Source organism: Tenrec ecaudatus, chromosome 5, assembly GCF_050624435.1.
Source record: "Tenrec ecaudatus isolate mTenEca1 chromosome 5, mTenEca1.hap1, whole genome shotgun sequence".
In the NCBI taxonomy this organism is placed as follows: Eukaryota; Metazoa; Chordata; class Mammalia; order Afrosoricida; family Tenrecidae; genus Tenrec; species Tenrec ecaudatus.
Window position 1 is genome coordinate 84,523,056 of NC_134534.1, and position 23,006 is coordinate 84,546,061.

The following is a 23,006-nucleotide window of genomic DNA, read 5'->3' on the forward strand; positions in this document are numbered from 1 at the left end:
CCGCTTCTGAATACCGTGTGAGCCGCTGGAAGCTCCCTGTTCCTGTACTGCTGCAACTGTTGTTGGATGATCATCAGCAAAATTTTACTTGCATGTGATCTCAATGATATTGTTCTGTAGTTTGACTATTTTGTTGGGTCACTCATTCCTTTGAAAAGAGTACAAATACGGATTTGCTCCAGTCAGTTGACCTAGTAGCTGTCTTTGAGATTTCCTGGCATTGAAGAGTGCTTCCGATGCTTCCTGAGGTGTTGAACCACATCAATGTTTCTAGTTATTTCTAACTCTAATACAAAATGCAATTACTTCTGGAAGAGTAGCATGTTAAGTCACACCCGTCTTGCTCAGTTACTTTTCTCAGTGCCAGCTTTATTAAGCAAACGTCGACAGGATTTCTAAAATAAGGAGAGGCTTAAGAAAACATCCATTCCCCACTAATCAGAAATTAAAGGGTCTCTCAGCATGTTGCAACCAAGTAGAAATTTTACTTCCCCATCCAAAGATCTGTGTGAAAGGGATTTCCCACCCGTACCCCATCCCTGCCGCCATCTGGGCACCTGGGCCAGCCTTACCCTATTTATTTGTTGGAGCCATTTGGCCCACATGTCTTTAAACAGATTAATCATTGGCAGAGCATCCAATGGATCCTGCTGCACTGCAAGTGATGGACAGAATTCTGGTCACTTGAATATTATCTCATATTCTTCGTTTTGGTATTCATCTTTGAGAACCAGTCAACAGTGCATTTCAGGCAGTACTAGATTTCCTAGAAACCACTGATGTGCCTTCTCTTTCTATAGATTTGCCCCCTCCAGGCTGAGAAAACAGGACGGGGCCAAATCTGACCTCCTTTGGCTATACAAGAGAGAAGGAGAATACAGCTCCTCTGCCACCCAAGCCAACTGCCACAAGAAAGAGGTCACACATGCCTCCTTCACCCTTTGCTGCCCTATTCTGACATCAATTGTTTCTCCCGCAACACTCTACTGCCAGTTTTGATAATCCATTTCAATAGCCACACAAAACACCTAGACAATGCTTATGATTAAGGGGGCGTTCTTGGGGGAGTTAACAGGTTGTCATAAGTCAGAATTGGTAAATATTAAGGATATAGTCATTGTTCACAGCAATGCATCTCATCAGTCAGCAGCCAAGTCTCTCTCTAATCCTCAATTTCTTAGCCATGTGGTCCCTCGACCTCTGCCTCTTTTGGCCAGAAAACCCATCTACTTCTCTGCCTTCCAATCTCCGGTCTCTACCATCCTCCTCTGCTCTGTCTCTTAGTCTCTTTGGCTCATCCTCTGGTCTCAATGTGGCTTCACTTATTTGTAGCATGGTTTCTGTGCTGTAACTTCTGGCGCCTCTGATTTCAAGCTTCCGCCACTTTGGGTAGAGATTCAGACATCCCGCTTTTGGCGGGACAGTCCCGATTTTTAACACTTTTTCCTGCATCCCATGGCGTTTTAAAAAAGTCCCCATTTTTGGAAAGAATGCACGACAAGCTAGGTATATGGTTTTCGGCTGCCATGTGGCTATTTCGCCAGGATATGAGTTTTATCAATGATGTCCCGCTTTATCAATGTTAAAATCTGGTCACCATTGGTGGCTCCTTTTCCTTGATGGTCCTGAGATTCTCTCCGCACTTCTGAGAAGACTCTTCCATACAGCAGAATGGCAACCCAAACTGACCAATACCCTCTATTCGTATTTCACACACTATTTGCATTGGCTCACCCAATCATTCCAGCATTCGTCTCCCAGTTTATCATACCGTGGTGTCTTGTGCAAGCTGTGAGGCTGGAAGCTATGTCAGTGGTATTTCAAATACCAGCAGGGTCGCCCATAGTGGACAGGTTTCAGCAGAGCTTCCAGACAAAGAACAGACTAAGAAGAAGGAATAAGGTAAGGAATAAAAGTTTGGGTCATCTAGGTAAAATTTTTTAAATGATTTTTTAAAATTAAAAAAAGAACCTGATGGATAGCACCAGCATATCGACACTTACTGAACCCCCCACCAATCGCAGCAGAACAGTGTCAGAGATAGTGCTAGAAGCCCCCTTCAGGCTGGAAGGCAAGCAAAATGTGATTGAGGAAGACTTGTCTTCTCAAAGGAGAGTCAACTATAATGATGTGGATGGAGTAACACCTGCAGGAGTTTGGGGGTCTCCATTTGCTAAGAGGGCATAACTCAAACTGAGAAGATACAGTTGCAAACCTCAGTGAATAATCAGAACTTGGAATGTGTGTTGTATGAATCTAAGAACATTGGAAATTGTCAAAAAAAATAAATGGAAAGCATGAAGACCCCTCTTCTAGGACTAGATGAGGTGAAAGGGACCGGTGTGCGCCGTTCTGAATCCAAAAATCGCACGATTGACTATGCCAGGGAAGACGGATTCAAGAAAAATGACATCATATTCATCACCAAAAAGACGTCTCAAGCTCTATTTTGGGTTTTCTGGAGAAACAAATCCAGTGACACTCATAAGCTTTTATCAAGATGTAATTATATATCAAGAAGGCATCCCAACCCAGTCCAGCTCGAGTCCGTAGGTCTGATGCGAGTCTGTAAGCCCTCTTCAGACTCACATAGCTGAAGGCTGACCAAGGAAGTGATCAATTTGAGGAGAAAGGTCATGATCATTGTATTTGAAGTCGTGCTCAGGGGTACTATTTGCCTGCCTGTCGCATTCATGGCAAAGTGACTGGGGGGGTGGAGGTGAGGTGTGTGTGCTCCTGAGCAAACCAATCTTAAAAAAAAAAATCAAAATCACTGCCACAGGGTCTATTCTAATTCAAATGAATTTATGTGACAGGGTAAAACTATTCCTGGAGGCTTCCAAAATGAGAATTCTTTAGAGAAGTAGAAAGACTCCTCTTCCTCCAGAGAAGCATCTGGTGGCGTTGAACTGCTGACCTTGTAGTTAGTCGCCCAACACTCAACCACTATGCCACCAAGACCCGTTAAGGCCAATCTGTAGCCATCCTGAATGGCTGAAACTGTGCCCCTGCAACCCAAGCACATTGGTGCTATAAGGACTGAGAAAGCTTTTGGCTTCTAATTCTAGATACACGATTCCTCCTGTGCTTTTCTCACGTTCCCGCGATGTCTACCGGGCTATATAGTAGCCTTTGCACTTTGATCTTAGATAACTTTTATTTACATGTAGAGCTGGGTAGTCGCTGAGAGACCTGAGGTTTAGAAGTGAGGAAAATGTGACGGGTGTGATTGTGTAAATGTGACTTGGGTGTAATTGTGTAAATGTGACTTGGGTGTAATTGTGTAAATGTGACTTGGGTGTGTATGTAATTGTGTAAAACAGAAATCTCAAGTAAACGTTTCTGTTTCTTCCAATGTCCTGGTAGCATGGTGTGCTATGTGTGGGGCTGCTAAGGGCAAGATCAACAGTTTGAAATCAGCAGCTGCTCCATGGGAGAAAAACGGGGCTTTGTTCTCGCATGAAGATTACAGTCCTGAGAAACCAAAGGGGCAGTTCCACTCTGTCCTTCAGAGTCACTATGAGTCAAAAGTGACTAGATGGCAGTAACATCTTGCAAAATTATAGTATGATAAAATTATTAGGATATTGATATGGATAGTTGTTTGTCTTTTACTTTTTCTTTTATCTTTCTGGAGTCCCTGGGTTGGAGGTTCAAGTCCACTCCCAGTTGCCCCAGAAGAAACACTTGGCAATTTATTTTGGGAAAATCCACCATTGGAAACCTCATAGAGCACTGTTTGAGGACCTTGACAAACATGGGTCTCCATGAAACAGGACTCTTCAAGTCTTACATTGAAGGAAGAAAGAGGGAGAGAGAGAAAGAAAAGGACTGTTTTAAAAAGAAGAACATTTTGACCTAGGATCTTTTGCTGCTATTGTTTTGTGGATTTGGCTGTTGGCCAGGGGACTCCTTCTTAATTACTGAACTAAATTCAACATGTTAAATGCATTTAACAGAAGAATACTGGGAATAAAATCAAAACAATAGCTATCAGTGATGTTATCTTACAAACTAGTGGTCAAAGGGTACCCCGCGCATGTTTGTGTCTCGTTGTAACTCTCCGAGAACGTTTCAGATAGCGAAGTTGGTGACATTTTGAACCGAAAGGTTAATGTTTATTTCCCAAAGGCTAAGAAGACTAGCTTTTCCCATTGACAGAAAAAAAAATAGCCCATTAAGATATTTAGCCTTCATAATTATTTTTTTGTTTCGCCTGATAAGCCATTCATACATTTTTTTCAAGTTTAAGGAATGATTTCATAAACTAACATAACATTTCATGTTCTGATTTTGGGGGGGCGGGGCTGGGAATGTAGTAAACAAATAGCAGGAAAGGCCCTCTTGGATGAGGAAAGTGGCGGGTGGGGATAAAAGAGAGATGTCTCTGCCTCAAGCTGTTTCCTCTTGTGTGATCCTCTTAACAGAGACTTGGACGACAGTTTCCTCTGTTGGTTATTATATTCTGAGGGGACTGTCTACCCAGAGGAGCTAAATAGACTATTTCCTCTTACGCCTTCAAATTCAAATGTGCTTGGAAAATTCTTCTTCGAACCAAGTGCATTACAGTTAATTACCAGTCGGCTCCAGACTCAACCATCTACAGTCTTTTGGCAAACTACCATGCATTTTGCTATACCGAGCTGGGACTGCTAAGCATATTTTAGCAAACTAGCTAGTCATCGCTGGAGTCAGGATGTTCTGTAACAGTGGCAAAGTGACCCTCTGCTAGAAATTCTTTGCCAACTTGAAAAATTTTTTTAAATGAAACCCTTTTCCGTCCAGATTGATAACCAAAATCTCGTGACTAGGATAATTCAACTGGAGAACTGGTGAGCATGTCCTGATCAAGTAAGATTTGATCTTAAGTTCTTAATCAATAGCACACCTGTTGTGATCAGAAGAACATCAACCCTACAATATAAACACCACACCCCTTTCTAGATCATTCCACAGAAATGGCTGCCATCCTTACACTGTGGTGGACATGTTTTATTCATTATTCATCTCAAACTCCTCTCAGTTCTCTCTAGTGAGTCCCAACTGACAGCAACTGTGTAGCAACAGAAGAAAACACTGCCCATTCCTTGAGCCTGTTGTTTCGGCCACTGTGCCAGTCTATCTCATGAGAATGTTCCTCTTTTTGCTGACTTAACAAAGTATGTGAGACGAAGTCTTGCCCTTTTCTAAAGAACATTCTGGCTTTGCTACTTTTAATACAGAGTTGTTTGTTCCTCTGGCAATTCATGGTATATTCAATATTCTTCTCCAGTCTCCATTAGTCATGTCCAACGTTCACATGCCAATGAGGACATTCAGCCTACAATCCATCGTTTGGGTCACGCACACTTTAGTCTTCAAGGTGACGTCCTTGCTTTCTCTAACACTGGAAAGAAAAACTTCGCAGTCATTTACCCAATTGGTATATCATTTGCCTGTATGACTCCTGCTTCCACGAACTTTGATTACGGATCCAAATAAAATGAACTCCTTAACAACTTCAATCTTTTCTCCCTTTATCATGATGTTGTTTATTGACCTGGTTGTGAGGAGTTCTGTCTCCTTTAAATTGAGGTGTAAGCCATACTGAAGGTTATATCATTTGTCTTTTCTGTTTTTGTCCTTCAGTAAGTGCTGTCTTTGCTTTCAATAAGCAGGGTTGTGTCATCTGTATATCTTAGGTTGTTAGGAAGTCTTCCTATAATTTGAATTTTATGAGGGTTTCTCCTTCATATAGTCCGTTGTCTCCAATTATTTTCTCCACTTACAGATTAAATAAGGATGGTGAAAGGATACAACTCTGAGACATACTTTTCCTGATTTCAAACACAGTATTTTCTTCTTCTGTTTAATTGTCTGCCTCTTGCTAGCTGCCGTAAGTAATTAGAGAAATATAAATAATCCCAAAACTGGAGTAGACGACGAATACTTTGCCATCAGGATTGGAGGAAACGCTTCCTTTCTCAGCACTTGCATTATTTGGGGGGCAAGTAAAGCAGAAAAAGTAGAGGTAGCCAACAGGGAGGTCTCCACAGAGATGCCTGGCGAGAAACATCTCATCATTTCACTTGACGACATTCTATTCTCATCAGCAAGAGTTAGAATCAACTCCATAGCAACCAGTTGGGTCTTCTCATTTTTACGGTAAACAAAAATAAAAGTACCCATGACACCACTGGAGATAGCTAAAGACATGCATGCACGCACATCATAATGAAGTATATAGGGTTTTGTTTTTTGGTTGTTTAGGATTTATTTTTGTTTTGGTCTTGGATAGAGACCAAATTAATTAATAAGAGGAATATTTTTTGTTTCCATGGTGGAATGTATATGGACTTGTAAGACCACTTTTATTGATCTGAAATGACTATTATTATCTGAAATTGTCTGAAATAGCTTCAGGTATTTCCAGAAGTGTTGTCGAGATATTTTGGAGAATTTTCATATACCCTTTGCCAGTTTCCTCTGATGCTCCCACTACATAAAATTTATGTAATGTTGTTTTTTTTTCTGTCTAGAACGTTTCTCTTAATTTTGTATCTACTAAATGAGGTTTTCCGATGACATTCAATCAAATAAAGCAGGCCTTGTCTTTTCATTTCCTCTCCCCAGGTTACTATAATAACAGCACTAAAGTGGCTGTAAAAACCTTGAAGCCTGGCACCATGTCAGTGCAAGCCTTCATGGAAGAAGCAAACCTCATGAAGACACTGCAGCATGACAAACTGGTGCGACTCTATGCTGTGGTCACCAAGGAAGAGCCCATCTACATCATCACAGAGTACATGGCCAAAGGTGAGCACACCGGGGGCCCAGGGCTTGTGGTCACGCGCAGATGTGTATGGCTCGTCATCAAACCCAAAGAGGAAATAGTTACAAGTCTGCACGTGAACGCTTACTGAGGCCAAGATCTTCGCCGGAAATTGGACCTTCCGCTCCATGCAAGAGCCCAGCTTGAGGAACTATGATACCCTTGTCATCTGATACCAGTTTCTGGACTTCACTGAAGTTACCTTTATGCATTCAGATCGATAGTCTTACCTCTCTTGACTCATCTTGGTGGACTTCTCAACTTTCATCAAAATTCTTGATACATCTAAAAATTGTGTCCTGTTAGGGAGCGTTCCTGTAAATCTGCAGCAAACTTCAGTGATTTGGGGAAATATACCCTTGAGTTTTGTTGAAATTTTTATATGGGTTCTGATCTCAAAATATTTTTTTCATGGAACGAAAAAGTGTCTCCCTTTCACCCTAAAATGATGTGTCTTACGGAGAGAACATGCTTGTAGCCACCCACTGATAGAAAAAGCATCTTTAAGCATATTTCATTTGGTGTAAATCCATGCATGTGTAGATGGGCAACCAAGTAGCAAAACTTCTTGACTTATCCTTGTCTATCAGGTCTCAGGCACAAAGTACACTGACAATCCATTGCTTTCAAACACCTGTTGGAGAAAAGTAGTATCCAATGCTCCCTTCCCTACCTGGAGTGCACACTACTTTTCACATTAGTTCAAAGCTAACAGGTTAGAGGGGTCTGACCTTGACCACCCTTGGGAAGAGCATTTATAGCCACATAGTATTATGGTGCTCGTCAGTTCTACAGGTCCTCTCACCTACTCAGATGCTAACTGAAAGGTTGGAGGTTCAGGTTTACCCAGAGGTACCTCCAAAGAAAGGCCTGTGATCTACTCCCCGCAAATTAGCGATTGAAAACTCTCTGGCGACAGTGTTACCCTGACAATGGGATTGGTATTAGTCAGGACAGCTTGACAGCAGTGAGCAGTAGTGATGACTCCTTTCACTGGGTTTTGTCCATTGTGTGTTTGAGCTCCACTAACTGGTTCTAACTTTACACACAGGCAGTTTGCTGGATTTCCTGAAGAGTGATGAAGGTGGCAAAGTCCTGCTTCCAAAATTAATTGACTTTTCAGCTCAGGTAATGAATGTATGGAAAACATACATGGCTCTATGTACCTAAGATTTCCTTTCTTAAAGTTCATGCTGGGATTTGAAAGAAGGTAATTTTTGTTTTTCTTTTCTTTATTTATTTTTAAATCATTTTATTGGGGGCTCGTACAACTCTTATCACTATCCATACATCCATCCATTGTGTCAAGTACATTTGTGCATTTGTGGCCGTCATCATTCTTAGAAGGTATTTCTTTTGGGTGTTTTCCAGTGGCAGGAAAAGATGTTGAGAAGTGCCCTCCTTGGGGAGAAAGGAACAGGAGTGTCATGGAGAATGTGGGTGCATAGACCTAGCTTTGATTGGGTCTTTGTCTTTTATGAGGCCAGTTAATTTCTCTGGTTATCTGGTTAGTCATCTCTCCCCGCCATGGAAAGATGAATGCCACAGGATTGATTACTTTACAGCCATGTGTCAGGCTGGGTTGACTAAAGAAGCAAATCCAGTGACCCTCGTATATCTAGGAAATATCCCAGTCCAGTCCAACTTAAGTCCATCAGTCCAATACTAGTCCATAAGGCCCACTTTAGACTCACACAGCTACATGCAATGATGCAGAATGCGGATAATCACAGGCCAGTGCGTGCAAAGTCGTGTGCTTCCAAGGGCAATGGAAAACAGCTCCACCAGCTGTTGACTTTGTCAGCCAGCAGGAAGGTAAAGGCCAAGGGAGAATGGGAGGTTCCCAGGACCCTCCTTATGAGAAGGCCATGCCCACCTGGAGCCAACATCAGGCTGTGACCGGATTTGACAGACTAAACTCCTCTCCTACACTTTTATATATCTTCAAGTTGACATGAAATTATGTAACCACTGCAGGCCATTTCAGATAAAGGAATTTTGTGCAGCTGAAGCTCTGACTGACCAGTCCATCCTGGGTCATGGCTGCGCAGGGTATACCAGAGTGGAACTGTGCTACATACGACCTTCCATCGCTGATTTCTCCAAAATGCCTCAGCACCCTGACCTCTTACACGACCCAGGAACTCTGGTTTAAGCACCAAACCGAAAAATCAAACCCACTGTTGTTAGTCGAAGCTGACTCACAGTGACCCCATATTACTGACTCGAACGGTCCCATGGGGTTTCCAAAGTTGTAAATCTTTACAGAAGTGGACGGCTACATCCCTGTCCTATGGAGTAGCTGGTAGGTTCTAGCCTGTGACCTTTCTGTTGACATTGAAGTCCTTCCTCCCTGCACCATCAGGCTTCCTTTTCTGGTTTAAGCGCCTCCTCCCACTGCCCTAGAATTGATATTGACTCCTAGTGACTCACCCTATAGGACAAAGTATAACCGTTCCACCCCCAACCTGAGATTACAAATCTTTATGGCCTCACACTGCCTCATCGCTCCGTGTGGAGTGACTGGAACCCAACATTTAGCCCATGGCACCACCAGACATTCTTGGTTTAAGCTAACACCTTTAAATGATGTGATATTGTTGTTCCTCATCTGATGTATTGTTGCTTGTAATTTATCACTATTCTTTTTTTTCAAGCTTTATTGGCATATAATTCATATATCATTCAATTAAATAGTTCATTCACATTAAGATGAGTTGTACAATCATCACCAGCATCAGTTTTAGGCATTTACTTCTTCTTGTACTCATTATCACTAGCTCCTCATTTTCCCCCGACTTCCCTGCCATGCCCCCAAGAAATCATTAATCCAGTTATTATCTCTATAAATTTACCTATCCTGAATTTCATATACAGAACAACATTTTTTTTTAAAAACTAACAACAATAACAAAGGCAACCATATAACTATCTCCATAGAAAAGAAACCAGGAAATATTAAAAGCTAGAACAGATTTAAATGGAACAAAGGAGATCACATGAAAGGGGGTAATTGTTAACCTGTCTGCATCTGCAGTAATCCACCTCCAAGCAGGCTGCACGACAGTAAGCTGTTCCCAACCCTGGTCCATGGTTAGAGGGGATCCACCGGGGGCTGAATCCGCGTGGATTTCTCCTTCGTGTTTCATTTTTTAAACTGAAATAGCTTTAAAATGGGCCAAAAGGGAGAACAAATGATAAGACATCACATTTTAGCCTAACTCAATCTGCCATAATCGAGTTTACAGTGCTCTCTGCCTGACACTAACATCCCTCTGCCATGACTGGAGGGGATTCTCCGGGGGTTTAATCCGGGGGTCCTCCAAATGGATATTGACCTTCTACTGTAATCCAGAGCTTTCTGCAAACCAGGTGTTCCAAATTTAAGCTCTGATACCATTCCCTCTTTTCGATTTGGATCATATTATTCACAGTCCTTGGATCACACAGGCACCAGCTAGTGTGCTTCTCCCATGTGAACTTAGTTGATGCCTCACTTAGATGGCTACGTGTCTGAAAACTAGCCTTTAAGACCCCACAAGCTATTATTTCTGATAGCTGCGCACCGTTTAGTTTCTTTGCCAACTGTACACTAGCACCCGTATCTTCCCGAGGGTGAGCATCAAGCAAAGCCGTGTCATAAGAACTCGTTATTCTTTTGTTGTTGCTGTTTTGTTTTCTTTTGTTGCTTTGTTTTGCTCTATCTTGTTTTTGTGCATATTATTATCTCTGGAGGTTTAGTTAGATAAGATAGGTAGGATCTTATCTAGAGGAGATCTTATCAATCTGGAAGGATCTTATCCAGATTTTATCAATCTGGAGAAAAACAATGGTACCAGCAGTTCCAGGGGGACATGGGAGAGGGGGAGGCATAGGAAAGGAAGTGGGTGTTAACAAACCCAGGGACAAGGGAACAACAAGTGATCCAAAATCAATGGCAAGGAGAGTGTAGGAGGCCTGGTAGGGCTTGATGAAGAGCAATGTAACTGAGAGGAATTACTGAAGTCCAAATGAAGGCAGAGCATGATAGTGGGACAAGAGGAAAGTAAAAGGAAATAGAGGAAAGAACTAGGAGGTAAAGGGCATTTATAGAGGTCTAAATACAGGCATGTATACCTGTAAATATATTTATACATGGTGATGGGGAAGTAGATATATGTGCATATATTTCTAGGTTTAGTATTAAGATAGCAGATGGACATTGGGTCTCCACTCACATACTCCCTCAATGCAAGATTACTTTGTTCTATTAAACTGGTATTCCATGATGTTCACCTTCCCATGAATGCTGAAGACAAAGCAGGTGTTTTGACTAAGCAAATGTGGTGCCCACATTTTTATGGTGTGCAGCTATCAAAAGATACCGTATCTGGGGTCTTAAAAGCGTGAAGATAAACAATTGGCCATCTAGCTGATAAACAACAAAGCCCACATGGAAGAAGCACAGCCACCTCTGTGATTATGAGGTGTCAATAGGATCAGGTATCAGGCATCAAGGAACAAAAAAATCATAACATTGTGAATGAGAGGGAGTGTGGAGTGGAGAGCCAAAGTCTATCTGTAGGCAACTGAACATCCACTTACAGAAGAGACACTGGGAGGAGACGAGCCAGTCAGGTTGCAGTGTAATGATGAAATATACAACTTTCCTCTAGTTTTTAATGCTTCCTCTCTCCCAATATCATGATCCCAATTCTACCTTACAAATCCAGTTAGACCAGAGGATGTACACTGGTACAGATAAAAACTGGAAAAACAGGAATCCAGGACCGATAAACTCCTCAGGACCAATAATGAGACTAGCAATACCAGGAGAATAAGGGGAAGGTAGGGTAGAAAGGGGAAACTGATTACAAGGAACTACATATAACCCCCTCCCTGGAGGACAGATAACAGAAAAGTGGGTGAAGGGAGACGTTGGACAGTATATGACAAAATAATAATTTATAAATTATCAAGGATTCGTGATGGAGGTGGGGCATGGAGGGAGGGGAAAAATGAAGAAGTCATACCAAGGACTCAAGTAGAAAGCAAATGTTGTGAGAATGATGATGGCAACAAATGTACAAATGTGCTTGGAACAATGGGTGGATATATGGATTGTGATAAGAGTTGTACAAGCCCCCAATAAAATGATTTTTTTAAACCCTCATTATTCATAGGTGGTGGCTGGACTTAAGTGGAAACCCAAAGTCCATTCCTATATCTGTGGTTTATATTTGTCTCTGGATCACTTCAGAGACATGATTGTCATTTTGTATTAGAGAACATTATCAATCATCCCCTGGGAAATCACGTCCACTGACATCAAGTCCATGCTGTCTCATAGTGACCCTATTGGGCAGAGTAGAAATTCCCCTGTGAGTCGTCTCTGAGTATGAAACTCTGGTGGTTGTTTTTTTTTTTTTTTTGGAGTGTGCCAACAAAGGAGCCAGAGAGCCTCATTCTTTCCTGCAGAGCTAGCTGTGGATTCAAGCTGCTGACCAATGTGATTAGTGGACCAATGCATAATCTCTACACCTTTGAGAGTGTCATTAGTTTAGCCAATGGTATAGAATTTAAAGCACTGTTGAGAAAAGGATATTATCCAAGTCGAGGCCAGCTGTGAGCTGCAATAAATTATCAGTATTCTAGAAACAGATCGACTCATTTGCTTCCTTACTCTACCCTTTTCACTCCTCCTTGTTGCAGATATTTCAATAAGGTTCTGAGAAGTATTCATTTGTAATATTTCCAGTACTAGCCTTGGAATGGCACATTTGTTGATTTGGGAATCATATTTGCAGAAGTGTATTTAGAGAAGAGGCAAGTCACCTCGGAACACAGTAAGAGAGCTGGCATTATCAAGGGGTACTTGATTCACTTTTAGTTGCGTGTTGTATGTGTGTGTGTAAGAGAGAACTTTATATCAAAGAGTAATTATACATTAAGAAAACATCCCAGCCAGACCAGGTCAAGTCCATAAATCTGATATTAGCTCATATGTCCATTACCAGTCTATAAATTCTTCTTCAGTCTCATATCACACATGCAATGATGCTGAATGGAGGAAGATCACAGGCCAGTGGGTGGAAAGTCTTGTGGATCCAGTAGTGGTGGAAGCATCTCAGTGCTGGCATGTGATTCCTCCAGCTCCAGGGATCTAGCTCTATCAGCGTAGCTCCATGTGGCTCATAACAGGAATGTCTCACAGGAAGTGAGTGTGCATCCCACCTCCAGCTAACTATTTATCTCTGTACAATAAGGTCATCAAGCTGCAACCTGATTGACAGGCTTAACTCCACCCCTTCACTCTTATTAGTCTCAAGCTGACACCAGATTATATAACTACCACATAAAGGATTTTCACATAATGTTCTTGCTAGATGTTGTTAAGTAGTTCAGACTCAGTGGCCCTATGTAAAACTGAACAAAATACAGCCTAGTTCTGCACTATCTTCACAGTAGTTACTGTGTTTGAGCTCACTGTTGCAGCTGTTGTGTCAATCCATTTCATTGAGGGTCTTCCTCACTTCTGCCGACCCTCTACTTTACCAAGCACGATGCTCTTCTCCAGGGACTGGCTTCTCCTAATAATCAAAGACAGTAAGACAAAGTTTGGTCATCCTTGCTTCTAAGGAGCATTCTGGATGTGTTTCTTTCTATACAGATTCGTTTGTTATCCGGGAAGTCCACAGTATATTTAATATTCTTTGGCAGCACCATAACTCCAATGCATTCATTCTTCTCCAGTCTGTTTTATTGTCTAGTTTTTACACGAAGATGAGGTGATTGAAAATACCATCGTTTGGGTCAGAACCATTGTTGCGCCTTAGTCCTCAAAGTGACATTTTTACCTTTTAGTGCTTTCAGTAGGTCTTTTGCAGAGATTTGTCCAATGCAGTTGGACATTGCCTTTCTTGACTGCTGCGTCCATGGGCATTGATCGTGGATCCAAGTCAAAGGAAACCATTGACAATCTCAATATTTTCTACATTATCTTGATGTGGGGCTTATTGGGTCAGGTGTGAGGGTCTTTATTTTCTTTATGCTGAGCTGTACTCCACATGGAAGAGTGTAGCCTTGATTTTTTTATCAGTAAATGCTCCAAGTCTTTACTTTTCTCCAGCTGTCTTATTTTTGTATCAAAGATTATTAATGAATCTCCAATTCTGATGCTGGATTCTTTACAATCTTCTTGAATTATTTGTTCAGCCTATAAAAATTGAATAAAGTATGGTCATAGGAAAACAACCCTCCCTGATTTTAAAATGACACGGTATCACCTCGTTTTGTTCAAGCAACTGCCTCCTGGTCTATGTCCATGTGTCATATGCGCACAATGAATTGCGCTGGAAATTCCATTCTTCTCGATGTCATCTAGAGTCTGTTATGTTCTAAGCAGTCGAATGCCTTCGTCTAGTCAAGAAAACACAGTGAACGGTATTCTTTGCTTTCCACTAAGATCTGTCTGATGTCGACAACGACATCACCTGTTCCACATCCTTTTCTGAATTCAGCCGGGCTTTCTGGCCGTTCCCTGTTCAGATACTGACTATTGGTTAATTATCGTCAGCAAAATTTTACTTGCCTGTGATGTTAATGACATTGTTCCATAACTTTCATGTCCAATCGGATCATCTTTCTTTGGAATGTGCACAAATATAGATCCATTTATTCCTTCAGACCCTCCTTTCCTTGGGAAATTTGAAGGTTTTCTTGGGAATGCGAGATCAAAGGGATGAATAATGACGTGGTAGCTGTTCCTATAAGATAGGGTCGGAGCGTGTCACCTAGTGAGTGCTGAGAAGAGGGCTGGAGTTCAGTATCTGAGGATGATTTGTGTCCTAGCTCAATCACTCTGTCACCACCCCACTTTCAGGAAGCCCTTTCCACTTTCCCTATAAAATGGACGGAATAATTCCTACACCAAGGAGTTACTGTTGATGGCCAAGTCAAAGGAGTTAGCATGTGCAAACACATTTCCGAGCCGGTTGGGAGTAGCTGGGTAAACCTTCGAGAGTTGGCCCCCATCAGCCCGATAATAGCATCAGAAGTACATCTTCTCGACCCTTGTCTCGCCCTACCACAACTTGGCAGCTCAGTAGGTTCCTTATCTGACAGGAGAGTCAGGTGTTATCTGGAGCTCTGGTATCTAATAGGGAAAAAACTATCGTCCCCCAAGTAATAGAAAAATTCAGGCGATATACCCACTTTGCTAGTCTGAAGCCATTTCAAGTGTTGTGGTTGGTCAAGGGTGCAGGGCCCAGTGCCCTGCATTTTTAACCTTTTTCCCATCCTCAGCAAGTGGGCCCATGAGGGACTTTTTGTGACCCCAAGGATTTCTGGATGACAGTGGGAAAAATCACTGCTTCCTAGGAAGGGGAGGGAGGGGTATAGATGTGCATACTCTGTGGGTAGGATGGGGGGGCAGGAAATAGAAGAAGCTGGCAACTGATAAACTTGGATCCCACATCACCTGACCCACATCATTGAGGCTCTCCTTGGGGTAGATACTGGAGTGGTCCTTATTGGTTGCACGGTTGGAGGAGTGATGTGAGGTTATGACATCCGTCCCCCAATGCAGAAAGAGGCCGATAGAGACATGAAAGGTAGGACAGCAAGGTCAGCGGGGTCTGATTCAAATGCGATGAATCTTGATTGAAGCTGTTGCCGCCTGCCTGAATGTCTCATCTGTGCCTTGAATTCTGGGAATGACATCCATTAGCATGTGCACCACAACTGAAGAAGGACTATTTTTGTTCCCGGGCTTTTTGTATTTGATTTTATGTGGCTTATCTCATAAGACAAGTTTCTAAGATCCAATTAGAAGTCTTATTATCAATTCATATATGGCTCAAAACAGCATATTTATTCTCTCTTGCTTTTGAGGCCAGGAGTCTAACGTGAATTTCACTGGGCCAAAATGAAGGTGTTGGCAGGGTCATCGCCAGAGGATTTTTTTAAAAATCATTTTATTGGAGGCTCGTACAACTCTTGTCACAACCCATCCATCCATCCATTGTGTCAAGCACATCTGTACATTTGTTGCCATCATCATTTTCAAAACATTTTCTTTAGAGGCTTTAGAGGATCGGGTGGGTCCTTGTCTTTTCAAGCTTTGGTCTTTGTATAGCTATTTTTAAAATATGAAATAATTTAGCTTCTTTTATTACATATAGGCGACATTTTCTAACTTAAGAAATTGGTTAGAAAAATATTTGCTATCTAAACCTTTGTAGCTTTAGCCTACAAGAACTTTGAACTGACATGCATATTATAAATTCAAGTAGCTTCAGTTGTTTCCTTGGTGACAAGAAAGACCTGAAGTCTAAGCTACCACCACTGGTTTCCAGCCAAGCCCATCCCCCAAGTCCAGCTCATTGCACTGCAAGTTCAATTTGAAATCACACCTTTCATACACTAACTTTCTGGCACATGTACCTGATACATGGCCCCTTGAGAATGCAGAGAAATCCTTCTGTGAGCAGTATGACCCAGCATGCCTCTCTTTTATATGCGTATCCATCTGTTATTAAGTTGATTTCGGCTCCTGTTGACCTCGTGCTTTTCAGAACAGACCTGTGCTCACTGGGCTTTTCATGGGCTGATTTTTCAGAAAGCTGCTCACCAGGTCTTCCTTTTGAGGTGCTCTGAATGGACTGGAGCCTCTAACCTTTCCGATCAAAGCCAACTTCTTAACCTTTTGTCCCACCCCGGAACTCCTCTTTTGGAAACACTCTCATCCTTAAAGAAAGCTAGCTCGGCAGTTGTCACCTTGTCCTCTCTGTCGTGTGCCCTTATGCACGTTCCTACTTTTCCACGGCAAGTAACGGAGAATGGTCAATGTCAGCAGCCCTAGCCCAAGGAGACAGGTGACCTCTGGTGCTCAGATGTTCGCTCACCCTGCCTTTAAGATCTCTTTCCTTACTTTACTAATTAGAGTAGAACCGTGGCAGAAAGCTTAAGGAAGTCCAGTTGGTGTTTGAATTCTAACAATTAATAGACCATAAAACACATTTACGCTCTTTCTGCTATAGGCATTGTCCAGAGCATCCAGGTGTTGGGAATTTGAATGTTCACAAGAGGGTTATAAAGTCAGTGTTTTTTTAGCAGAAGGAGATTGGTCACTGGAAGTAGAAAGAGTCGTCAGCTCCTTCATCCCAGCTCCGGGAGAATGAGGCATGGGTGAAAGGCAGCACTAGGAATTTCTCTCATCACCTCTCATCTGACTCCTTCCCTTTCCCATGACCTACTTCTCTGTGTTCCTCCCATTCTACCCAGACTCCCTTGTGACAGGAAGTGTCAAGACAGGAATGCGTGTGTGTGTGGTGGCCTAGCAGTTCATGAGCAAGCCGATGCTATCACCTCCCACCCCGTGATGAGCTCTGAGAGACTTGCCTGTCTGGTGGATGCTGCCCTTTCCGTCAGAACCCCTGCTTAGCTCAGCCCTCTTCTCTTCCGTCTCCCCTTCATGCTGCCTTCTTACGAAATCTTGACAAATGTCGATCTCACCCCGCACTTTTCAGCATCTATTCAGTTGAGCAATTGTGTGCTTTTTGTGCTGAAATCAGAAAATCATCACTCTAAAGAGGAAGTTTGGCATTTTCATAGACGAAAGACTTTGTATAATTCCCTTGCAGTCTTTGCTGAGTACAAGAAAAGAAAAATGAACTTGAAAGAAGGTGACTGGGGGAGAGGGAGTAGGGAGAGAGGGAAAAATGAGGAGCTGATGCCAGGGGCTTAAGTGGAGAGCAAATGTTTTGAGAATGATGAGTACAATGAATGTACCAATATGCTTTGCACAGTTGGTGTATGTATGGATTGTGGTAAGAGTTGTATGAGCTCCTAATAAAATGATTTTTTTTAATTATAAAGCCTCAAAAAAAGAAAGAAGGTGACTGCAATCTGTGGGCATTTCCTTCAGCAGAAGGTGAGACAGAATCTTAGACTTGAGCTCATTTTGCGGATGAGGAGTAATGGTCAAAGAGGATAAGGCATCGACTTCAGGTCCTAAGACCCAGCTGGTCCTACTGCAAACTGTGTTTGCTCAGACCTTTGTCTTTAGAGCCAACTAAAACAAGTGTCTCAGGGCCTTTCAAATCCCTGGAGGCCCGAAGCCTTAGCAGTAATCCCAGTACAATTCAGGGGGATTTAGAAAGAAGCATTCCTTCCAAAGATTAAACTTACGTAATCATTAGAAGTTGCTGATAAAGATGCCAAGACATGGGTCTTTTTGAAAAATACCATCTATGGCTTATGCCCTTTACTTCGTTAAAAAGACCTATACTTATTTTCAAAAGAGGTAAAAAATTCATTTACCATATAGATGTCAGGTAAATCATCTTGTAATTCAGATCAAACTCTTTGGTGGCAACATTCATCAAGTGCAACAACTATTGAAAATGAAATCTAAGTTTTTTGTGAGAAACACTGCAAAATTACAGTTGTTGGCTTAATTAAGAGAATAAATAGCATTTACTTGAGCTCTGTCCAGCGTATCTCGACATCTATCTTACTTGAAACTGACAACCCCTCAAAGTGTCTTTTAGTTATTTATATGTTTACAAATGAGGAGGTGAACTTGGCCTTGTTCAAGACTTCAAAAGCTGCTGGGTGGGACTGCTGCAGTTAGTTCTGGAGTTCCCCCTCCAGAGACGGCGTCTCCTCTGCACCCACTGTCTTCATGGTCAGAGTTAGTCCTAGGCTCACTTGGCACTAATACTATTTTGATCATGCATTTCGCCTATCAGATGTAATGGTTTCCTTAGCTTTGTTTTTTAAACTTTAGTGATGGATACGGAATATTTATTGCCCAAGCACAATCTATCACTTGCCATTATGCTCCAGACGCACAAGGGGACTTCAGAAAGTTTGTGGGAAAGTTCCATTTTGCCATGTACTTTTTTAAGCTCTCTCATATTTTCCCCCTAAGTATTAAATCTTAAACATTTATTTTGAGTTGGAAATTGGTAAAGTGAGGAAGGTAGCAACTTCCATGTATCCATATTTCTTCTCAAGGCTTTCTTTTTATATCAGAACTTTATGAGTCCTCCCTGCTTATGCAAAGGAGCCTTGATAGCACGTTAGTTAAAAATTCATCTGCAAAATGATAGGTCAATCCTTTAAGCCCTGCAGCTTCCTGGCGGGGGGGAGGGGTGGATGTAACAATCTGCTTCTGCAAAGATTAGACTTGGAAACCAGCGCTTCAAACTAGTTTAGTCTGGTTTGGCCCCATAGACTGAATGAGAACATACAGTTTAACTTGTTCCCCAGGTAATTCTTATGTCTCAGGGGGGTTTAGTGGAATGAACTAGTTCAAAACTGTTGGGAATCTGGGAGGCAGTGCTCCTCTATCCTCTCGGAATGAAAATCTCTTATAATAGCTCTAGACTCACCATGAGTCTGTCAATGGTGAACTCAGACCTGAGGTCTTTGGAGTAGTCACAGTTTAGGGAAGTTTCTGGAGTATTTGCCAACACCACTGAGCATCCGGCCTCTTTCTTAAAAACCTAAGAGAAATTGCACTTTCATCGTCCAGCTGAGTCAAGTCTACCAGGCTTTTCCTCAAATACACTAATTGAGCAAATTCTCTATTTTTTAAACTTATTAACATCAACCCTTTGATTAACTAGCAGTGCATCATGTTTAGCTTATTTAAAATGATGGAAAACCCGCCTTGAGATATTGAATGGGATTCAGTGACCAGTGGACCCCACAGGGTGACTGATTTTGTTTTGTGCTTTATCTAGAGAGCCAGACTCCCTCAAGATGCTTTATTTATTGTATTGGGGGCTCTTACTGCTCTTATCACAATCCACACATACATTTATTGTGTCAAACACATCTGTACATATGTTGTCATCATCTTTTTAAAAACATTTTCTTTCTACTTGAGCCCTTGGTATCAGCTCCTCATTTTTTATTTTTCCTCCGACCTCACCCGGCCTCCCCCATTTCCAATTAATAATTTATAATATATTCTCTTTTTTTCCATGTCTTACACCGACCATTGTCCCCTTTCACCCACTTTTCTGCTTTCTATCGCCCTGGGAGGGGGGCCATACATTGATTAATGTGATCAATTCCCCCTTTCTCCCCATCCTCCTTTCCCTTTTTATTAAGTATTACGGAATCAGATGGCCATTGGGCCTCCACTCGGATACTCCCTTAACGCAAGAACAAATTGTTCTACTAACCTTGGCCCTTGCTTAGGAGCCCCAGAGAAGCCAGTACAAACAGAGGCATAAGGAAGTACAGAAGATGTTAATAGTAGAACAGATATTGAGCTGAGAGCCAGATTCACCCAGGGAAAATTCTTTCAGAGATCCAATCTTCTCATCTGTAAGCCAAGAGGCAGAGGTGATGTTTCCCACCAGCTTGACACTATTCCCATGACTCACAGAGTTAGTGTCCACTGCAGATGTCAGTGCAGATCATGATTACTGATTTTGAGAAATCCTATGTCACTGACTTCACTCTTAAAAAAAAAGACTATGACTGTCATTTTAATGTAGTTCACAAATCATAACGATCATATGTACATGTGATGTACTTTTTTGATGAATGATCGAGTGATGTACTTTTTTGATGAATGATCATTTAAGGGGCTTAAACTTTGGCTGTGGAAAGTTACAAAATAGGCAAGTGAAACTGATGCTGCTGTGGAATTGTTGAACAAGCTCAGATACAGTTTCTTCCCACAACTGTCATTGAAAAATCATAGAAATCAGGAACTCTATTTTTTTTGGGGGGGGGGCAAGTGGGTGAGTAAGTATTTAGTATGTATAAGCAGAGGAACCGTGTTGAATAGAAGAGCAAATAAGCCAGAAAGGCTTATGCTTGTGTTCATTTGGATTAGATGCTTATGGGGAATAAAAAGACGTGTTAAGGAGGCAAAGGAGTGGTCAAACTGAACAACACCAAAGACAGAGTATCTTGGTCTGGACCTGAGATTTGTCTTCTCTTCAGGGGATGATCTTTTCCAGCCATTCACTGTAAATGTGATGTGTTAATGTCCTCTTTGGCTGTGCTAATCATCGTCATGGAAGCCTTTGTGGCTGGAATTAAATTAGAAGGCATAGCTTAGGGGCAGGCAGAATGAATTAGCAGTTGCTTGTAATTTAAAAGTCAAGATGAAAGCACTTTGAAAAGAAAAATCAAAACAAAAAACCATGGCCTTCAAGTCAGTTCTGCTCATGGCGAGTCTACGGGTTACAGAGACGACTGCTGCTGCTTAGGTTGTCAGGACGATGATCTGTCTGAAGTCGATCACCAGGCCTTTCTACCACGGTGTAGCTGGGTGGGTCCAAAACACCAATCTTCCAGTGAACAGCCATGCAAACTGTTTGTACCACCCAGAGACATCTTTGAAGGGAGATGCAGAATGGAAATCCCAATAATATTTGTCTCAAGCATTTGACTTACGTTGCTTTCTTTCTTATTTTCTGGATCTGCCTTCAGTGCCACAAATGTTTGCTGAACACAGCCTTGGATGAGCAAGCAAGCCTGTCTCAAGGAGCTGGTGGGTTAGTGTAGGAGGCAGCTAAACAGGTGGGTCCCTTGTACCAGGACACTAGGAACTGGTAGGGCTTGGTGTAAGGACATCAAAGCTGGCTCTCAGAGTACATGGTACATAGGGAGCCCAGTGGGACAGGGTGACTTCCTGGAGGAAGTGACCCTCAAATCCAGGGTTAGCCTTGCTAGCCGGGGAGAGGGGGAGATGCAGGGAGGAATGACTGATGGCTGTACATAAGGTCACATAAGGGCACAGCAAAGAGGTTGCACTGCATGGATGGACAAATGGGATGAGTAAGCAGAATGGGACATAAACTGAGCATGCTCATACTCAAGCCTCCAAGCCAGGTGGGAGGTATACCTGGACCGATCAAATTGAGCCCCGGCTCATGACTTCACCCAGATGGGCCTAACAACCAATGAAGTCAACCAATACCATCAACCCAGCCTTTGCCCAGCTGGGCGTGGGCTAGAATAAAGGCAGGGAGCATGCTCTGGGATGCTCTCTTCCCCTGTTCCTGGTATTACCCACTGCAGAAGCCTAACATTGTGGGAACTGACACAGTCATGGGCATTAAGGAAATGCAGCACTGAATTATATAAGACAAGCAGCTAGCTAGCTGTCTGTAGATAATTATGACTTTAAAATGTGTTTCCCAAGAATAAAGGATTATCCTCAGCAAATAATCTACAAGAGTGATCATTTTGCTGGTTGTGTTTTACCCTCAGTAATCAGCAGCTACTCTTGGTATTGACTGTGCTCTGTATTCACACCTCCCCTCCCCCACCCACCCACCCAGAGCTCCCCTGTGGAAATCCTTCTGGATTATTGGGGAACCACGGGGCTCTTTGCTCATTCTGCTCCCAGGATTTAACTTTGCTGCTGGGGTGTCTTGTTGGTTGGTTTTGCTTTTTAAAAGAGATCAGGAATGGTGGGGGTAGAATGGCATGGGAGACGCTGCATCGCAATCCAGAGCTCATCCTGAAAGGCTCTATCTTACAACGGACGGGGTCATTCCAAGTGTCCGTAATTGAGAGGTAGATGTCTCAGCACCCCTGCCGGCCCCTTACAAAATGGAGGCACTTTGTTAGGTCTGGAAGGCGGAAACCTGAGGCGGGCTCATGAAGTCTTTAGATAATCATGCGGCTCTCCTGTGCTGCCCTGCACCCTGGGCCGTGAAGTCCTGCAGGCTACGGGGTGGGGAGTTTTGCTCCTCCTGAAAAGAATGGGGCATCATGGATAGCTGACAATACAGCAGTGTGCTTGGATGAGATATGTGCTTTAAACACTAATGGGATCAAACCCAGAGTCCTTGCAAGGTCCTGGCCGTGCGCATTTCAAGGGTGAGAGGATGGACAGAGAAAGGTCAGAGCCCCACACCATATGTGGTAGAACTATGCTCTGAAGAAGACCCGTGAACACTAGAGTTGGGCTACTGAGGGATTTACATCATGGTCCAGTTAGATCGGGGGTGGAGGTCATGGAGCAGTAGACCTACGAGTGGACTAAGCTGGTCAGTGCCAAGTTTCTGGGCCCTAAGAATTCAAGTCATTAAATCCCAGGAATTTGATGTTTTAAAAACAGGGGTCTGAGGCTTAGAAAAGATCCCTGGGTCATGCACAAAGTTCATGCTAGGTTACTAACCAGAAGACTGACAGTTAAGACCAACCCAGTAGCACCTTGGAAGAAAGGCTTGCT

The 23,006-nt window shown here is 42.5% G+C and overlaps 1 protein-coding gene across 2 annotated transcripts in view; it reads left to right on the forward strand.

The window, feature by feature from the left end:
- Positions 1-23,006, forward strand: part of LYN (LYN proto-oncogene, Src family tyrosine kinase) — a 155,785-nt gene that overhangs the window by 101,316 nt on the left and 31,463 nt on the right. For both annotated transcript variants that reach the window (XM_075549681.1, XM_075549683.1), the window contains exons 9-10: positions 6,613-6,795; positions 7,863-7,939. In XM_075549681.1, coding sequence (XP_075405796.1) covers positions 6,613-6,795; positions 7,863-7,939 — 260 coding nt within the window. The remainder of the gene's footprint in view (positions 1-6,612; positions 6,796-7,862; positions 7,940-23,006) is intronic.